A 20288-nucleotide genomic window follows, 5' to 3' on the forward strand; every position below is an offset into this window, starting at 1 on the left:
AGAGTTTGGAAGAGAGTGCTGCTTTGTTTTTGAGATTGCATACCACAGCGTAAGACAGTCCACCTCCACATAAAACTTAACAGGGCTTTGTTCTAGACTAGCACAAATATACAAGGTAATAGTATTAATCCTATAACTTTTACCATATTAAAAGCTTCGAGCTCATTCATTCTGTGCTTGTATTTTTCATAGTAATCCATTATACATCTGTCTGGGAGCTGCAAGGGTTTGAAACAAACAAAACAGAACAAAAAAATGATATCAGAGTTATTCTGGTTACTTTCTCAAGAGAACTTTAAAATTAAATATTTTTTCCGAATTGAAAGTCTCACTACAAAATGAAATCTGTGTTTGTTTTTCAAATTATCACTTTCCTAAGGTTTACAATAATTTCCCAATAGGAGTTCCTCAGTTCTCATTTACAACAACTGTTATTCAGACAGCATTTTGTACTGACATGAAATACGGAGATACATTCATTATTCAGAAAGCTCTAGCCATTCTTAACTGTGTATTATACAGTAAAGTGGAGGTAACATTCTCATTTCCTTTCTCATATATATTACCCCCTCTTCACCCCCATCTCGAAGAGATTTATTTAAATAGCTGAGTGGATTCTGGTGTGAGAGTAACATGCATCAGTCAGGACTCCTGGATGGTATTTCACATTAGTAAACCTACTATCAGAATTTCTAAATATTACTTTGTTTCTACATGCCTCAAGTTACTCATCTTTAAAATAAAACTTCCTCTATTTACTTTGACGTACTACACGTTCCCCTTCTTCCTTTCCAAATCACCTCATGCAACACTGCCAGCACTGCCACTATGACTGCAAATGCTACAATTTGGAGCTGAATGTGACAGCTGAAGAACTTGACTAAGCCAAATACTCCTTCCCTTAGTTCAGCCCTTAGTGGCCAGTGCACCACAGAGGTAGCTAGAGCTATGAGCATAACTGGCCTTCACAAAGCCTGTTCTTTACAGGGCAACCAGATCACATCATCTTCCAGTTTTTAAAAGTCATGATATCTACTCTTCTGCTCTCCACAGTCCTGGAGGCTAAACAAGACAGTTAGTAACCTGCCAGAGGGAGAGGAAGTAGGTTTACTACCTTACTGGTGATGGAGGCTGCTGGAAAGAGCAGAAGTGAAAGAGCCTGATGTTTTGTCTTCGGTACAAAGTCTTCTTTGTTTACAGTGTGGCTACTCTGTTGCAGCTATGGAAAGAGCTAGTCCAAAACTCATCAGAAAAGTAATGGTATGGCAGACATGTATATGTGGCACTGAAGGACGTGGTTTAATGATGAACTTGGCACTCTTAAATTCACAGTTGGACGCGGTGATCTGAAAAGTCTCTTCCAATCTGAATGATTCTATGGTTCTATAACAAAAGACTAGGGAAGCTGAAGTATTTAATATATTTTTGCACACATTTATTAGAAGAGTCATCTGAGAGCATGTGGCTAATTCAGTTGCAAAGAAGTAAAATCTCAGCATAAAATAAGAAAAAAAAATAGAGAACATTTCTATGAATTAAAAGTTTTCAAATCAGGTATGTATTATGAACTTTATCCTAGGGCAACAAAGAAGGGAATGAAGTTGCCCCAAACTATTTATGACTTATTGTCACTGAGAAGTTCTCAAAGATGGTATGTCAGGTGGCTAGCAGATGTATGCCTTCTATTATAGAGCAGTAAGTTCAAATTCAATACACTGAAAAAACCTGAAAAATAAAGAATTTAAAAGCACTGAAAGACAAGCAGATGAGTTATAGTCAACATGAATTTGTACAGAATAACTCATAAGTCAGTCTCCTTTGCTTGTAAGGAAGCTGAAAGGGTTCAAGACAACAAAAAAACAACTTGTTGTCAGATTTTGATTTTAGCAATATTTTGGACACCATTTCACATCATTTCATTAGTAAATTTAAGAAAAATGTTTTAGATTAAACTAATATAATGTGAATAAAATCTGTTTGAATGACTATAAACAGAGAGTAGTTATTAATGAGTCTTTGAACAATTAAAAAGACCTACTGACTGGAGGTCCATTACAATGCAGTGTTTCCATTAGGAACTCAGAAAATTGAACAAAAACCAAATTAACTAAACCTGCAAATGTGCAACAGGAAGGAACTTAATTGCTGGAATTTAAGAAAACTTCCAATTGCTGGAACTTAAGAAAACAATTTTCAGAAATTTGAGCACTGATTAGAAGTGAAGTTTGAAACACTGTACAGAAAAGCGTAAGGGACTACACTCGGGCAGAAAGAATAGCTGTTCAGGATGGGGAACAGCAAATGACAGTCTGGGAGATACAGCAGTTCACAAGCTGAGTGGGAGTCACAGCTGAGCTACTGAAAAAAAACTCAGTCACCATTCTGCAACATGTATGGGAGAGCAGCCTGTAAAGTGTGGGAAGTAATCCTTCAACTCTGCTTGGCAGTGGCAAAGCTCTAGCTGGAATAGTGCATCCATTTTGGGGCATCAGATTTCAAAGAAACAGTCTGAAAAAGCCCTCAGAGAGAAAAGAGATCAGAGATCTAGAAAACATGACCCATGAAGAAAGAAGGAGACAACTGGAACTGATCAGGCTAAATAAGAGAAAATTGAAAGTGGGCATAATCATAGGTTTTACAAGGCTATCACCAAGAATCAGGGAACAGTTTGTTCACTGTGTCTATGGTGAATAGGACAAGATCTAATGGGCTTGCATTGCAGCAAAAAAAAAATTCAGCCAAAAACTGGAAGAAAATTTCTTTCTTTGAGGTTAATTAAGGACTGAGGTTGTCAGTCTCCATCACATGAAACTTTAAGATTTGACCAATATTTTCCAAGAATTACACAAAATTCTAACTCTGCCTTAAAACAGGGGGATGGTTACAAAAACTTTTGTAGTCTTTCAGCCATATTTTTTAAATTTATAAAGCACTTTTTCCCAGCTATGAAGGTGAAGTTGAATAGCTGATCTGGCAGTACTAATGTGGACTAATAGCACTTCTTTGATCTTGTTGGTATTTCATTTTCAGCAAATCTCTGTAAATATCTAATTTGTTTTTCTCTCCCCCTCTAAGAAGTCAAACAAACTAAAATATATCAGTCATGAGATAAACAAAATAGTTTACTTAACCTCTGCTTTATAAGCTTTTCATTTCAACTGAGACCTACAATGGGTTTAGTATAATGGATTTTTGAAATTACAGGCTATTTGGGATTAAAATACAAAGTTCCATATTATAAAATGTGATCATGAAACCTTTCTGCTTTTGTTTCCTTTACGTTCTCCATCTTTTAACATGAAGCATTCAAATTAAAAGAAAGCAATCTGTGAAATGCTTGCCAGATGAAAAGCTGTGTCAAAAATGTCTCCTGGATGTTGTCATACTGAAATACTAGGCCCAAATGCTTTTCCACTCCACCCTTGCTTACTACACATTCTGATGTGTATTGATTAGGTACTATTAGATTAGGTATGGATAGATTAGGTACTCTTGCAACTATGCCTCAGTTAAAAGTTTGGTGAGTGAACCAATTCAATGAAACAGCCCAGCAGGAAAAGAGAGAAAGCACCCACCAAAAAGCATTGACAGAAAAAAAGAATGAAAAGGGTAACTGGTAGCTAGCTATATTATATGGTCAGTTTACTGGAAGAACACTAAAACCCAGATAACACTGGCTTTGTCTGAAACTGCAACAGCTTGCCACCTGGTTTCAGTTTTGAAAAGGTTCCCAACCCAATCTTCAGCTGTCTTTTCAAGGCAAAGTAGGAGTAAATTACTGTCTGTACTTTCAGGAAAAGAATTGTACTTACACATGCAAAGCAAGCCCCATTTAGACACTGAAGTTGGCCATGCAAAAGTACTAGGGAGCAGCAAGGTCTCCACTGACCTAGTTATAACTATACCATATCCTAGTGGTGGCACTAAAAGTATACTATGGGCCAGACTCATCTTTTATGACCACTAGGAGACTGTCAACAGAGCCCTGGGAGCACGGTAGATGCTACATGCCTGAGCACACCCTAGTTAGACTGCAATCCCACAAACATTGAGCCCATGACTGAGCATGGGCTAAAAAGAAAACATTCATGCAGAAGGTGCGTGACAAATAGTGATACCACACTTAATGTTTTCCCAGAGAGTATTCTTTCAGAGTCATGCATCTCCCTAGACTAAGAGTATTTTGACTGAATGAAAGTCTGGTTTACTGTCTGACACTGCACATGCCCTACAAAGGGAAGACAGCCTAATAAGGATGCTGTTCCAGCCTGTTTAAACAAACTGCTTTCCCCTGCATTGACTGCACATTTCCATTTCCTTTCTCTTCTTGTACCAGCATTATCATGAACACTAGCAAGAGTATAAGAAAGCAGTCAGACAACCCTTTTAGCAAAGCAGTGTCTAAAATCAGCTTGAAACATCAGGAAAGCAATACCATACAGCAACTTTTTACAATTTTCCCATGACAAAGTTAGTTAAAAATAGCATAATTAATGTAATATAGTGTAAAATAATGTAAAACAGATAATGAAATTTCTGAGAAACTTAATTTTATTTAAAACTGTTTGAAATGCATTTCAAATGAATTCAACCTATATTATTTATATCTAATTGAAATAAAAGTCACGTCTCTTAAGATTCTCTGTCAGATTATGTTATGCTGCCACAACTGGGACAGTATTTTGTCTGTTCAAAAAACAATTATATTTGAAAACAGCATTAAGCACAGACACTTTATAAGCTGAATACAGGTGTTACTTGAGCTTTCATTCAGTATTAAGCAAAGTAACAAACCACGAAATCTGTCAGCTTAAGTTCCTTCTGTCCAAGAAAACAGTAGAGAAAGTCAAATCTTCAACAACTGTAAAATGAATTGAGTGTGTAAATTCATTTAGAGCCTTCATTTTTTGACTGTTTAGACTCAGTCAACTCCATGTTAGAATGCATGGGAAAGTGGAGAGTATTGTTCTGGCTTTGGCTCCATGTTTGTCCTATGGCTGTACACAATAAAAACCATCAAAATTAGAAATAATCTTAGCAAAGATCAGCCAGTTTGAGGTATTCACTGTCATTTAAAGATGCCAACACTGAATCTGGTGAGGGGCAGACATTAAGATTGTAAGAACTGTTAGATTGAAAGTCCTCTCTTTTCCAGTTTCTTCAAAAATTCTCCTTTTTAGTTTCCTGTATAGTTGTATATATTTAGGTTAGTTCATGTCTTAATGCATTATACAATTCCATTACTGACAGTTCCAAAGTCACACTCTTTTCACAGTAGCAACAGTGTTGCCTACTTTAATAACATTTCACTTCTAAGAAAGCAGCTTCTTTCAATGCAACGGAGCTGACAAAAATTAAAAAAAAAAAAAAGACCATCACAAAACCCACCAAGTTCTCAGAAAACGTTGTGGAGGCGCTAAGCATTCTTCCAAGGATTCTATTTGACAACAAAACTGGTTAAGACTATTGGTATCCCAAATAGTACATCGCACTAAAACTTAAATTACGAATTTGCCAGTAGTAGTTCTCTAGTTAAGACTCAGTTTTCAGATGAGAAATGAACAACATATTAAGCAATTTGAATTTAGGGAGTAAAATAAACCCATTTGGTTAAAGAGTTCATATCAGTGCTGAAATGTAAGCTTAGAAATTCTTCAATCAACTAATCCTTTGGGATAGGTTTAGCTAATACCAAACTCCTTTGGTCAAAATCTTGTAAGGTCAGTAAAGCAGAAATCCATACGAAAAATTATTTTGCCTGCAAAAAAACTTAAAAATGCCTGTAAGGAATGAAGTAAAGATCAGTCTGTTAGTTTAGAATGTTCTCCCATGGCCATGGAAGCCTTATTAAATATTTTCTAGGAAGGATAGAACTGCCCAAACACCTCATTTTAAAAAAGTGCAGCTTTTGAAATACTGTAATGCAACTTACCCTGACAAGCCACATAAGGACAGAAGGCTCACCTGCTCACTTAATTACAACACTGCTTGCCAATGATGTGTACAGAGCAGTGTTTCTTAATTGTGTGGGTTAAAATTATGAAAAAACATGCAGAACATTCTGTTCAACATAGTTTGACATAGTTGTGTTCAATGAATCAGAACAACATTTGAACATCTGAAGCACAGCTGGCATAGGACCAGACTAGGAGATATATGTGATAAATTGAAAATGGTATCATATGAGAAGCATGTATGTGGAAAGAGAAAGGAATAGCCTTAAAGCCTACTCACCATTACATGAGTAGAACATGATAAGGGACTAAAGGACAGGTCATGACACAGGTAGGACTGAGAGCCAGCATGGAGGACAGGCCTTCTAATTGCATGGTCCTCAGACAGACTACAAAGTTTGAAAAGGCTTGTCAGATGGCTTCTGGTTTGGTCTGAAAAGGGGGAAAAAATGATCTTAGGGATAGATTCCAAGAAACTCAGGAGGTGTTTCCAAATATTTTCCCAGCCACTGACTGTGAAATTATCTGCAATAATTTACCACTTATGCATTTTCACAAAGCATTTACGGAATCAGGACATCTGAGTCTCCTAGCAGTAGTCTTTGGAAGTACTCTCTTCAAATTCTTGGCTTTGCAGTGCTTTAGCTAGTGTTTCCACCTAACATTATAGGAATCTGAGCAAAGCAAACTTGAACTATTTTTCTATTGATTTTAAAAAGAGCATTAATATCGTATAAATAAATGAAAGCAAGCACAGCATAAATTGTCTGCTGAATACATTAAATATAATAAGCCCAATATCTTAAATATAGATTTAGCTAACATGAATAACTGCCCAATCTTAAAATAAGAGATGACATCTTTTTAATACATGTTCACTCTGCCATCTGAGCAATTATAAAAAGGAAACATGCACTAAAACTGCAGTTCTAAACCAGTGATAAATCACTGAAATCTTTAATATGCTTCAAGTGTAAACACAGTTATTTTTAAAATTAACAGATCCTTGTTTATAAGAAAAAAAATCAACAGAATAATTTATTTTGTCATAAAAAACATGGACCTGTGACTATTTTTCACTTGACAGTTACAGCATTGAGATCACTCCGCTCAGCTACTTAGTTTTCAGGCTTTATATGTATGCTACTGCTATTTGTAGGCCTTTGGATCATCAAAATAAAAGCAAAAAGTCACATATCAATGCTCTTGTATTTTCTTAAAAAGTATCACTGTTTTAAAAAAAACACTACTGCTATATAGTATCACAGAATCATAGAACTGTTTAGCTTGCAAAAGACCTTTAAGATCATCCAGACCAACCATTAACCTAACACTACCAAGTCCACCACTAAACCATGTGCTGAAGTGCCACACCTGCATGTTTTTTAAATATCTCCACGGATGGCAATTCCACCACTTCCCTGAGCAGCCTGTTCCAGTGCTTAACAACCCTTCTGGTTAAGAAATATTTCCCCTATCAAATCTAAATCTCCCCTTGTGCAACTTGAGGCCGTTTCCTCTTGTCCTGTCACTTGTCACTTGGGAGAAGAGACCAAACCCCACCTCACTGAAACCTCCTTTCAGGTAGTTGTAGAGTGCGATAAGGTGCCCCCTGAGCCTTTTTCTCCAGACTAAACAACCCCAGTTCCCTCAGCCATTCCTCGTAAGACCTGTGCTCCAGACCCTTCACCAGCTTTGTTGCCCTTCTCTGGACCTGCTCCAGCGCCTCAATGTCTTTCTTGCAGTGAGGGGCCCAGAACTGAACATAGGATTTGAGGTGTGACCACACCAGTGATGAGTACAAAGGGACAGGCACTTCCCCTGTCTCGGTGACCATACTATTTCTGATACAAGCCAGGATGCTCTTGGCCTTCTTGGTCACCTGGGCACAAGCTGGCTCATGTTCAGCTGGTTGCTGAACAGCACCCCCAGGTCCTTTTCCACTGAGCAGCTTTCCAGCCACTCTTCCCCAAGCCTGTAGCACTGCGTGGGGTTGTTGTGACCCAAATGCAGGACCTGGCACTGAGACGTGTTGAACCTGATACCGTGGGCCTTGGCCCATCAATGAAACATATAACAACTATTTACACTAAATACATAAAAAGCTTCCCAAGGGAAAAAAAAAAATCTGTTAAAAAATAAACAATTAGTGAAAAAGAAACTACATTTTCACACAAGTTCTGATTTCAGTATTATTTACCAGTTTTATCACTCAAAACTAAACAGCCTGGAGTTTGCAAAATCACGAAGTCAGTGTAGCAAGAGGAAGTAATTTAGGAGTTTTAGTATAGCTGAACTAGTAAGCCCAATGCATATTAGATATATTTGGATGTTTAATTATCTTAAAATGCAAGTGTAACTAATATAGGAAAAGGATCACTTTATAAACTAATGATAAGCAATATTTTCAGAGATTCTTGTAAAAATCAGACAAAATTATATAAAATTAATTTTTATTTAAACAAACCTAGAAGTTTTGGTTATTGTAGAGAAAGAAAGCACTGACAAGCTTATTCAATTAAATATAATTCTAAATTCTTTGCAGAATACACAGGACTATATGACATAAAAAATTAGCTACATAGCTACATCAAGGATTTGAAATATTTTGAGTCTAACATTGATAGGCATAAGGTATCTAATATCAAAGTTATTTAAATTACTTAAGACAATAAATGAGCTTTTTACAGGATGTGAGTTTCTCTATGCTATTAATGCAAATACTACTGTGATGGGTAGAATGTCTCATGGAAAGTGCCCTTCACCAAACAGCCAGTTGAGACCTGACAGCTGTGCCTTTTTGGGATGCTCTACCTGAAGCACAGCTCAGGAAAAAACACGTGGGCAGCATATTTGTAAGAAGTCTGGTCAGAGTAGAGCAAACAGGGATGGTGGAAACTGAGCATCTGTTTCTTGTTGCAGATCTCATCTCAGGTTGTTAGACGGGGCACATGCCAAATCATTGACTTTTTCCTGGGGAAAAGCCCCAGCAGCTTCAAGTTATGTGCAGACACCCGACTGTTCAAAACTGAAATACACCAGTCACAGCAGACTTGGAAGCTTCGTTGAGCAAAACCAAGTAAATCGGAAAAAAACCACTTGCTGACAGGCACATAAACTTCTTTTTGTGTGTGAAAGCTAAGGTGACCCTACCTCTGAAATTACTATTGTATGTCTTTAGCATATGTCTACATCTCAAAGGGTTAAGTGATTTGTGAAGTATTTTGACCAAGACAAAGCAACCATCTTATATGCTATTATCCCACAGCAGTAACTATAGTATGAATATAGCAGGAGATGGAAGATGGAGATCTTTGTGGATGTGTCAGGAGTGTTCCCAGCCCTGTTTATCTTCCTGCAATCAGACACGGCATTAAATAGAATTCTCTCCTTACTCCCAGATTGCACTTTGCATGAATCCTGGCCAGCTTCTCTTTGTTAAACAGCTCCACCCGCTAAGGCTCACTTACTAGCAGAAATGGATCCTAGATCACTAAGTCTCCCAGACATACAGCCATGCCTTAGCCTTGTAAGCAGCTTCTCCCTTTAATCACCTTAAAAACTGGCCCTGTAAAAGATCTTTTGCTAATATACCCAAGTACAAGAAATTTAAGAAAGCTTTTTGTTGTTGTTTTGGTTTTTTTTTTTCCCCCTTCAAATGCTCTAGAAATACATAAATACTTATACAAGGACTTTTTGCTGTGGCAATGCCATTTGTAGCACTTAAGCCAAAGAGCTGAAACATGTTCTGCTGAAGAGGAAGGAGCAACTGCTTTTGCTGATTGAAAGAATCAACACAAGTGTAGGAGTGGCCAGCTCCCCTAGGAGAAGGAGCAGGGATGTGAAAGTCCCACATTCATGTTAAATTAGGTGAAACAGTAATTGAAAGGGAAATTTTACTTATAGAATTTCTCCCATATCAGTGTGACACTGAACATTCTTCCCATACAACATGGAGTGTATAGGAACAGAATGAACTATGACAAAATAAACAACCAGGAATAAAATACTGTCTCGGTGTGTATCCAGACCAGTTACTGAAGCCCTGTTCAGGAATTCATGGCCCACAAAGCAATTCCATTTGTTCTGAAGCTAGAAGCAATATAACTACACCTGTGAAGCATCACGCTCACACTAAAAGACCTCCCTCTGCCCTCACAAACTGGGAGTATTTTGTCAGACATTCAGTAGTCATGGTGTATGTCTCAGCTTTACTACTGAGGTGGAGAGATACGTGAAAGGGATGGTCCTGTACCAAAGGGCAGAAAAAATAGTTTGTTTGTATCTCAGTGTTTCATCTGGACTTGACAGACTCTTCCACACTGAAAACAAACACAATAGAGGAGATTATTTTGGCTAAAGTAATGAGAAACGTCAGTCCCTGAACAGTAAGTTGTAATAATGAATGGCTCTAGGTGACTGATAAATGCTAGGGTTTTTTTTTTGTAGAAAAACTATTGTACTATTCTAACTCACTTGCAATTGCTAATCTTTTCATAAAGGGTCTGGGTCTTCAAATAAGCAAAGAAAGATCTTCACATCTATTTCACAAGTGAGAGAGGCAGAGAAGATTGTTCATATGAAGAATCAGCAGGATTAAAGAACATATCATTACTGGAAAATGATTGCACCAGAGCTACAGAGGCACTAGTGTATAAAAAGGAGGCAGCTGTGATGTTCATGAACCATGAGTCTGGAAGGATGTTTATTCCCAAAAGTCCAGCCACAGTGATCAAAAACGTCGATGACTTTACAATACATGCCAAGCTACCGAACCCTGGCAGTGACTCCTAGAAACCTAGTGCCGTTGCCCCTCTACTTCCCAGTACATTTATTACTGTGTAGAGATTAAACTCACTTCAATTTTCTGACAAACATAGTAAAAGACCTGAGACACAGTTTTCTGACTTCTGGTTTTTAGAAAATGCTTTTTCAACATGTAAAACAGAGACTCAAATGCAAATAATATTTCCTCATTGTTCTCTGGTTGTACTACACAGTGTAACACAAAAAATTCTGGAAGTATCCTTCATGTAAACTTACTCTTGCCTTATATGCTTCCCAAGGCATCATTTTTTGGCCATTGCTGGAGACAAAGTAGACATTTGGTCTATGCAGTACAGCTGTTTTTTTTGTTAATTTTTAACAACAGAGCTAGAAAACAAATTCTGCGTAAATTCCTCTTTGATTTTTGTTGTCTATGAGAGCAAATGTTTAGGCTTCATCACATTTTTAGCCATGTAAGTATTTTTTTTCTGAAGAGAGGAATTTAATGCATTCTCCAATATTGTGTAGATATAGTGCTGGAAAATGAAAACTGCAGTGTCAGAACCACTGTTGAGGGAGCAGTAACAACTTTCCTCTCAGTAGTATCAAAATAGCACTGGTTTTGTGCTGCTGCAGATTTCAGCATAGCTGGGAAATAAAAATAATATTGTTTATATTAGCATAAAATTCAGTCTTCAGTATGCAGCCAGCTGTACAGAAAAATGAGGAGAAATGTAAGTAAAAATGAGGATTTACTTGAATCAGGTCTTTAGCAAGCACACAAACATGTGCAGCTTGAAGTAGTGTTGACAGACATCTTTCTCTAAGGGCACTTTGCATTTGTCCAGACCCTTTCTAGCAAAAGGCAGCATGTCTAAAATCAGACATACTGACGCAAAGTTTCTATGCTTACTGGCTTTAAAGAAAAGAATTTATAGCTTTCTACCAGCAGAGTTTAATCAGTGATTGAGTAAACTGATTATTGCACAAACAGCCGACTATTGCTTTTGGGTGATCGTATGCATACTGAGGAAGACACCATTTTACTGTCAGCTGCAGTAAATGCATGATGTTAGTCCTGTTTATACAGAAAAGCAAAGAGGTAACTCAATTTGCAAGTAGAATTAAATATAACCTTTTTAAAAGCCAGTAAACATCAGGCATAAGTATTTTTCTAAACGTTGTAAACATGATTCCAATGTCATTTGCATTTACTTGCTTACTTGGGTTTGCATTTTCCCCCTAGTTCACGGTTTGATGTGCCTGGAAAATTTTAAGTGATCTGGCATTTTGCCTACAGATTTTAAGCATTGCTTTACCAAAGATGACAACAACATTTACCTTAAATAATTTACATACTTGCCACTAGTACTTTTTCTTTGATTTGTACTAAATTTGTTAATAATCTGTCTAATACTCTCTAGTGTCTCTATTGCACAACTTGTCACAATGTTGTAATCTTCACACAGTCATATTCCATGCCTGATGTGATGTTGCCATCTGTTGACCAATTTAGCAGTTGTAGTACTAAGATAAAACACAGACGAACATAAAAAAAAATCCAAAATATTTTATAAGTTTAAATCTCATATTTGTACTTCTTTATCTAGGAAAGTTTTTAAAAATCTTAGTATTTATCCTTAACATCTATTCATTTAAAGAAAAAATAGTATTTGGTCTTCAAAGATCTTCAAAAAGAGATCTATTTAAGGAGACTGTCTAAAGGGTAAAGTAAATTGGAAATACTTTGGGAACTAAATTGTAAGAGAAACATACTGCTTGGATGGAATTGCCTATCTTGCTATAATGTTACATTTTCCAGTTTCAAAGTGTCCAAGGGGTTCAAGATAATATTGCTGCAGAAAAAAATGCAAATAAGAAGGGGTCAAAGTGCTTACTATGTGATTCATTATTCATCTTTTTTTGGATCACATGCAGTTTAAACTTAAGTACAGACAAAAAAGCAACGTGTTTGTATAGAACAGTATTTCAAATGGATTTAAAAGAGTATAAGAATTACTTTTATCAGGATGTATAGTAATGGCGCAAGCAAGAAGCTCTTCATGTCTCCTTCACTTGGCATCTGAAAAGTATACTTACCTCTAAATGACAGCATGTATAAAATAGAGCATGTATTGATTCTTTTTTTTTTTGCCTCGAAGGAGATTTGTAGGATTAACTTCAGAAATATCAGAAAGGCTTAAAAAAATTCCGATCATGAGCACCATGTATAAAAAAGGATTGGTTGTATATAAAGACATTAGAATATATCAATCTGAAAACAAAATCTTTAAAGAAATTTATACATGGAAGTCTATTAAAAAAAACAAGAAACCCAACATTAAAAATACTCAACTTTGATACATTTCTTTTTAATATGTAAGTATGGATTTCCTATATTACTATTAATATATATTTATACAGTAATATATAAACTAAATCAACTCAGTGGCTTAAACACTGCATTGTGGTGCTGACTTACATGAATATAAGAATTTTATCCAGTCTCTATTTAGTGACTCACCTTTGAATCATCAAGTTCCAGCTTTTTCAGAGACTTTCTGACATAATCTACGAAGGAAGATGATTTAGAGAAAGTTTTTCCAACATGTCGATCACTGCAAAAACAGCATTGAGATGCAGGCTTTTACACATTCAATAACAGAAACAGACACATTTTTAACTTAATTTTTAATTGAGGAGAAAGAAGTCGGATGGCTACTACTGCCAAGTTAGTAACAATTTTTCTTTTAACTCTACTACTTAAAGGAAAACAAGCCATCTAGTACTTGAAGAAATTTCTAGATACAGCAACTGTGCAATTGTACTATAGCTATAGTATGGTTATCATTAGATAGTTGAAAGTTGCATTTAATTTCTCACCTCATATTTTTATTTCCCTACATGAACTATAAAATTCTTATTTTTGCTGACATATATTTCCTTTTATACTACTATAATACTTTTATAATTTACTTTAGTGATGCTGACATTTATTTACTGTTAACCACTGGAAAGATCAAATGCCAAATTGGAGAAAAACTTCACTTTTGCTTGTTACCTTGTGTTCTTACCCTTGCAATTATTTCAGTAAATGATGCCAAAATTTTCTCCTGTTTACAACTCAATGTCTGCTTTTGAAAGAAGCCAAAAATAAGAGTTGTTTCAGAAAGCGTATTAAAAAAAATGCATGAAAACTAATAAATAAATGAATAAGGAAGACCTTATCCTAACAGGACACTTACATTTGTTCTTTGTGTTTAAAATATTTTGGAGAAACAACGCACAAAGTTTCTGTTAGTCTGAATTCTCTTTCTTGACTGTGTCCTAATGTAATTCCTCTTCCAGCTGTGCAGTGCAAGAGTTAAATTTTCAGCTATAGAATTTTCAGCTACCCAGTTACTTAGGAATAAATACACTGCCCTCCCCCCAGTGAAAAACTGTGTAGAAAAATCTTAGTTCAAAACTTTTCATCCTCTTTATTCATAGTAAACTGCCTTTCTCCTTATTTAAAGAGGACAACAGAAAGACTTCATTCAGTGGTATTTCTAATGCTGTTTAGCTGGCAGTGACTCTCACTGATTGAGAATCATTTCTGTGGTCATATTTAATATTCAGATGCACCTAAACATTTGGGCTGATGCAGTCTGAAAATGAATTCATGATTATGTTGTTTATGCATTATGTTCATGTTTATGAATATGCTTATGCTTCCTAATCACAAGCTACTGTGATTAGGTAGAAAGAAACTTTGGTCTGTCTGGGATGGACCTAACTTCACAACAGCCCATATAGTGCTGTGCTTTGGATTTGTGACTAAAATAGCACTGGTAACACACCAATATTTCAGCTACTGACAAACAGTGATTGCACAGCATCAAAGACTTTTCTGGTTTTCCCTCTGCCCCCCAGGAAGTAGGCTGGGGGTGCATAAGAAATGTTGGGGGACATGGCTGGGACAGCTGATGTGAATGGACCATAGGGATATTCTACACCATATAACATTATGCCCAGTAATAAAGCCGGGAGAGTCTTCCCAAGGTAGTCACTGCTTCTATTTCAAAAGTGTAATTTTAATTACTTCTGCCAAGTTACTTCGTTTAACAAAAGAAACATATTATGATCTACTTCACACTTCTTTTCCTTGCAGTTTAGTAGCCATGATCTTATGTATGATATTTTACATAATTCTAAAATTAAAAAGCATTTCTTCTTTCAGGAGCTTGACCTTCTGAAAGGTAAGCTGTCTGGCTCTACATTTAGCAAAAGATTTGGGGGGGGTATCTGCATTAGCACTTATTTCAGATCAGGAATATAATTCTAAAATGAATTTTATGGTTTTCCCCACCTCTAATGCCTTATTCATACTGTGGGATAGGATCAGAGCCCCCAGAATGGGTTATTTTCAATTTAAATTAAACTGGAAGGTGTGCTTCTGAATGTCCTCCAAGTGCTAATGGATATACATTCCACAGAATTAGATAAAATCTAATCCAACTACAGCTCCAGAAAAAGAGTATATAGTTCAGATGACAGGCCCTCAGCACCAGCTCTCCAAATCCCACCCTACAAGGGCACAGTACGAGCCAGGGTAGACAGTGTAAGTAGCCCTTTACAGCCACAATGGCCACTGAGCTTTAAGCAGTTTTTCTCAGGACAAATGGAAATGTTTTTTGTCTTCTGAATTACTAAAGTTGCCAAAACCTCTGCACAAAAGGGTAGCCCAGGATTGGGTTGACTTTTTAGTGAATTCGCTGTCAAGTTCTCTGGTGAAGTTTTATTCACATGTCCATTACGAAAGAGGACCTAATTCAGCAATGGCTAAAGGAAGGGCAATACATCTGTACTATGGATTTAGGATGAATGAAACTATTCTGCAGTTTACTAACACAATGCATATACAGTCAAGACTAAGACTGGTTCTTACACCCTTCAGCTTTCTAATAAATACTTTCTCTATATAATAGAGTTAAAAAAAGAATCAGATCTTTGGTTCATATTCTCTTAATTTAGAGCTTCTTACCTTTTAGTAACACCATAATTTTCTTCTATAATAACCTGAAGAACAGCTCGATAAAACAATGATTCTGTAGGCAGCTGAAAAAAAATTTACCACAGCAAGGATTTAAAACTGGCACTGAAATTAAGATCAGAGTAACAAAACAGTATTGACTTCCTTGACTACTTATTGGCTTGTATTCTTTACAATCAGTCATAAAAGTTGAAGAGGACAATTTACTCATGTTCTTGCATCCAGTTAAAACTATGTTTTGGGTCAGATTCTAACAAAAACACGAATGGAAGAAAAAACCTGAAACTCTGAAGTAGAAGTTCAAAGGTTGGCAGAGGGAAAAGGTACTGATCATGATCTAAATTCTACTATGCAAAATGAAAATAACAATTTACCTAAGCTGTCTTAAAGACAAAAGGAGTAATCCCTAGATGAATCACCATACACTGTAGTTTGAACCATGCAGAAAGTACAATGCTCATAAAAAAGAGATTACACTGGAAACTTAATATCTTTGTGTATGAGAGATCTGTTTGTATAAAACCAGTTAATGCTTCCCAATTAAAAATTCACAGCAAAGTGCATTTACTAGGGTCAGTGGGCTTACATATGGAAAGAAGAGGTCTCTCAGCCCTGGCTTTTAAATATTTGCACTGTTGGTGTCCACCACCCCCAAAAGGATAACTTGCACAACAATTCAAGGTATTCACTGGGAAAAAACATACAAGGATAAAAAAGAGAATGATGATGCTTCTAACGGGTTCAAGCTTTTGTCATAACAATTTCTATTTTTACATTAGTTGATAAAACACTGGGACAGAGTGATCCAAAACAGGGATATCAGAAGGACATTTATAGTGAATTTATGTCTGAGCTGAAAGAGTGAAAGGAGGTAGGAAGGGTAGTTTAATGCCTTAAGTTTTAAGCTGTGCTTTTTCTCTAAACTCTTATTTGCCAGAAGAACAGATTCACTAAGTACAATCACACCAATTGAGATGTGATTTCACAATGACACATGCTATCTATCAGGATTCGATGTAGTATATGCTAGTCTTTTAGATTCCAGAAATGCAGAAGTTCAATAAAAGGCCAGGGATTAAGAGCGTTCAAGGAGGAAAAGCACATTTTATCTTAGAATGGCTAAAATAAACAATATTACTTACCATTTGGCCAACTGCAACTCGCTCCAAAGCCTTTAAGAGTAAAGGAATTAAATAGCTGATATGTTTATTCTTTATCAGAACATTTTATAAACACATTGTGTAAAAGTCAGAGGAGATGACATTTTAAAAGATTAATGGTGTGACATAACATGAGCTTGCACACTTTAACGTGTTAATACCTTCAGGGACTCATAATCAGCTCACTCCTGTTGTTTTGGTTTATTTATAGGAGAAGCAATGACAACTGTATGGAAATAGATGCATGCAAAGTTTGTTTGTTTTTCTTAGTATTGTAAAAGAATTTCAGAGGATTACTTTCTGTGGAACTGCTAAACAGAAATGCATTTTTCTTGAGTCTGTTCATACCAACATACAAATAATTCACTTTGTATATTCAGCTATTTTAAAGTAAATATTAGTTCAATGTAAAATATCTTTAAATACTTTTAGTCCCTGGTATTCAGGTAAGTTCTGAACTACCATATGTAGAGAAAATGAAAACTTCAGGGAGACTGCCGTTTAAAATACTGTGAACTATCTTTCACTAGATTCTTCATATCGTAAATTTTAATGCAGGTGTGAAAGTATTTGATTTTTATGATCCATAGTGACAAAGAATGACAAATAATTAAAAGCATGGAATACTTTTCCACACTTGAAAAGATAGTGTTTACAAAAAATTCAACCGAGTATTAAAGATCATACTGGAAACAAGGACGAAAATTCAGTAAATTATCTGACACCACAACATATTAGATGGTAAACAAAATTTGCCTAACAATTTACTGGTCATTGCCACCTTTAGTCCCCAATCTCCACTACAGTAAATAAGTCTGCGTCTGAATCACCCACTTCTTCTTCTAGCTTTAGAATTGATCTTGTATTTCAGACTGTTCTTCAACACGGTCCAAGTAGTTGCAGTTCCTCTGTTCATGGCTTTGGCTGACTCTCAGGTCTAACTTTTGCTGTATAAGCTGTAACTTTCATACCAGCATATATCTGGTGCTGCTTAGAAAATGGATGTGGGTTCTAATATATACTGCAGGGGTCTGAAACTGAAACTCTCATGCAGAACCTTTGGCCTTTGGGACTTTAACCAGTTTGAATGACATGTAATAATGAACATCAGCAATAACGATCATTGCACAGCAGACTCATTTTCTCCTAGCTAGCCATTACCCCTAGGAAGATGGGTGCCTAGCTGCACTGCACTGTTTCCCTTGTACCTCCTAGAAGACAAGGAAAATCCTAGTGAAATCCTAATGAAAAATGCATAGAGAATTACAAATATAATAATAGGAAAAGTATCTAGTGACACAGGAGAACTCTTTGCCTTTTGTGAATGCTTAAACAAAAAAGTTTTAAACTGCCAAATTTCTGTGATTTCTGTGAAATCTAGATATATATGTCACGATCGGTACTGTCTCTTGGGGGTCATTTTCTTACAAAATTTATCTTCCTACCATTGTTGAAAAACAGCCCAAACTTCTTTCCAAAATAAATGGAATGGGAAAGGAAATAGCTAATGTGTCAGCTGAGGAAGAACTGGTATTGCACGACACTGACAACAAAAAGAGAAAATGCAAATCCCTTTTACAAAGTGCTTTTCATGATTAGTTTTACAGTAACATCTCTAAAATGAACATTTTTTTTTCTTGTACCTTGCCAAGAGTAACACATTTAAGCCTTATGAATACTAAACAACTGTCCTCCTATCCTTTCTCCTGATAGCATTTAACTATCATGTTAGTTCAAGTTTACATAACCTTATGCATTAGCCTAAATTGTCTTTTTTCTACACTGCTCTCTGTAACAGAGGCACAGAGCTAGCAGCAAAAGATAGCCAGGACCTGATGTGATTCATCTTGATACCAGAAATCAAAAATTAAGAGCAGAAAGGAATAGTGGGCTTCTAACTGAAACAGTGGTTGAAATGTTCAGTACTTATCTGTTTTTTTCAAATTAGACAACAGTTTATCATACTGTCTTGATGAGGTTATGTCTTTAAAAGCACTTTGTCTCTTGGTGCAATATTAAAAAGATGTTTCCAGTCTCTTAAGCCACACGGATTTTAGAGCTCTTCTAGTTTTTGGAATAGGCAGGTTTGTCTGGGTTTTATACAGTCAGAACATTCAATATTATGAATCATGAAGGTGTTGGGGGAGTTACTGATTGCAACCCTTCTACAATTATCTTGCTCCCCCTAAATCCTTGACCAGGAACTATTACCCTGAGGGTTTACCTTGTTTAGGTTTCAACAAAGGTTTGGCCCTTCTGTCCCCTCTTAAAAAACATTTCTGTCAATACTCTGTTTTTTTCATACCTTCAGCAAGTATAAAATATATAAAGCTGGAAGGTCAATACTATTTTTTTAGAACTAATTCATCATGCTTACAACATTAATGATGTTATTTTGTAGAGTCTTGGATTAAACTCATGGCTTTAGGATTAGAAGCCAAAAACAATGAATCCTGTAACATCTGGATAAAGCTCTCGGTAGGAAAAAGAAAAGAAGAGAAATCATACCAAGCATGCTGACATTCTAGCATTGCGACCACAGCACCAGCCTTTGTCCTTCAAGTACTGACACATGGGAAATCCCCACACTTCATTGGAGCATTCTGCAAAACGGAAAAAAACCAAAAGGCACAGCTTTCATGGGCTATTTTTCTCTTACAGAATACAAAGTGTTGAGCAAAATGAACAGTAGTTAATGGCAGCAGAAACACTTAACTGTTCTAGTACAGTACCAAAACCCATGGTCATGCTATAGAAAATGTATTTTCCCTGCACCAGATGTTTTTAGCTTGCTGAATTCCTAAAAACATCAGATTTTCAAAAACTATTTGCTTTTGCAAAAATCCACCAAAAAAAAAAAAAAATTCCAGGGGACAAGAGAAGAGTTTGCAAATACTCATTGCACCCTACGCCATGCCATGAGTCAGAAAATGTAAGCCTGGCCGTCATTTAATGTAGCAGGACTTTGGTATCGCTCTCATTGGGTTCTTCTGCTATCATAAACATCTTCCAAACATCACACAGAAACTTGTTTATTTCAGTACTTGTTTATTTCAGTTCTGAAGGCCCTTTCTGTTGTGAGGCAGATTGTTTGTTTTCCAGAAAAGAGCAGCTGCAAAGGCTCTTGCTGTTTCTTCAAAACACTGAGAGGCATTTGCATCACAGTCTGTGCTCAGTGTGTTTCAGTAACATTTATATTTTGAATAACAACACAATTCTTCATGTTTAACACTAGTGCAAATGTGGAAAAACTAAAGTACAGGGATTACTTTATAGATGTTCATAATACCCACTTTTAATGTAGACAAAATCTACAATTGAATTTTCATTAGCACATTTGTCAGCTGATTTTTTAGAATGCTAAATAAGAATTAC

General features: G+C 36.2%; 1 protein-coding gene across 5 annotated transcripts in view; it reads right to left on the reverse strand.

Moving 5' to 3' along the window:
- METTL25 (methyltransferase like 25) overlaps positions 1 to 20288 on the reverse strand; it is a 61127-nt gene that overhangs the window by 2397 nt on the left and 38442 nt on the right. For 2 of the 5 annotated variants that reach the window (XM_061454692.1, XM_061454690.1), the window contains exons 6-10: positions 19422 to 19516; positions 16896 to 16925; positions 15745 to 15818; positions 13246 to 13339; positions 144 to 218 (exon numbers count right to left, since the gene is read on the reverse strand). In XM_061454692.1, the coding sequence (XP_061310676.1) occupies positions 144 to 218; positions 13246 to 13339; positions 15745 to 15818; positions 16896 to 16925; positions 19422 to 19516 (368 nt within the window). The remainder of the gene's footprint in view (positions 1 to 143; positions 219 to 13245; positions 13340 to 15744; positions 15819 to 16895; positions 16926 to 19421; positions 19517 to 20288) is intronic. The other 3 variants (XR_009743625.1, XR_009743626.1, XM_061454691.1) reach the window with 3 other exon arrangements.

This window comes from Pezoporus flaviventris, unplaced genomic scaffold (assembly GCF_033815535.1).
Source record: "Pezoporus flaviventris isolate CSIRO_AGI_PZ_B2104156 unplaced genomic scaffold, CSIRO_AGI_Pfla_v1 ptg000016l, whole genome shotgun sequence".
NCBI classification, from domain to species: Eukaryota; Metazoa; Chordata; class Aves; order Psittaciformes; family Psittacidae; genus Pezoporus; species Pezoporus flaviventris.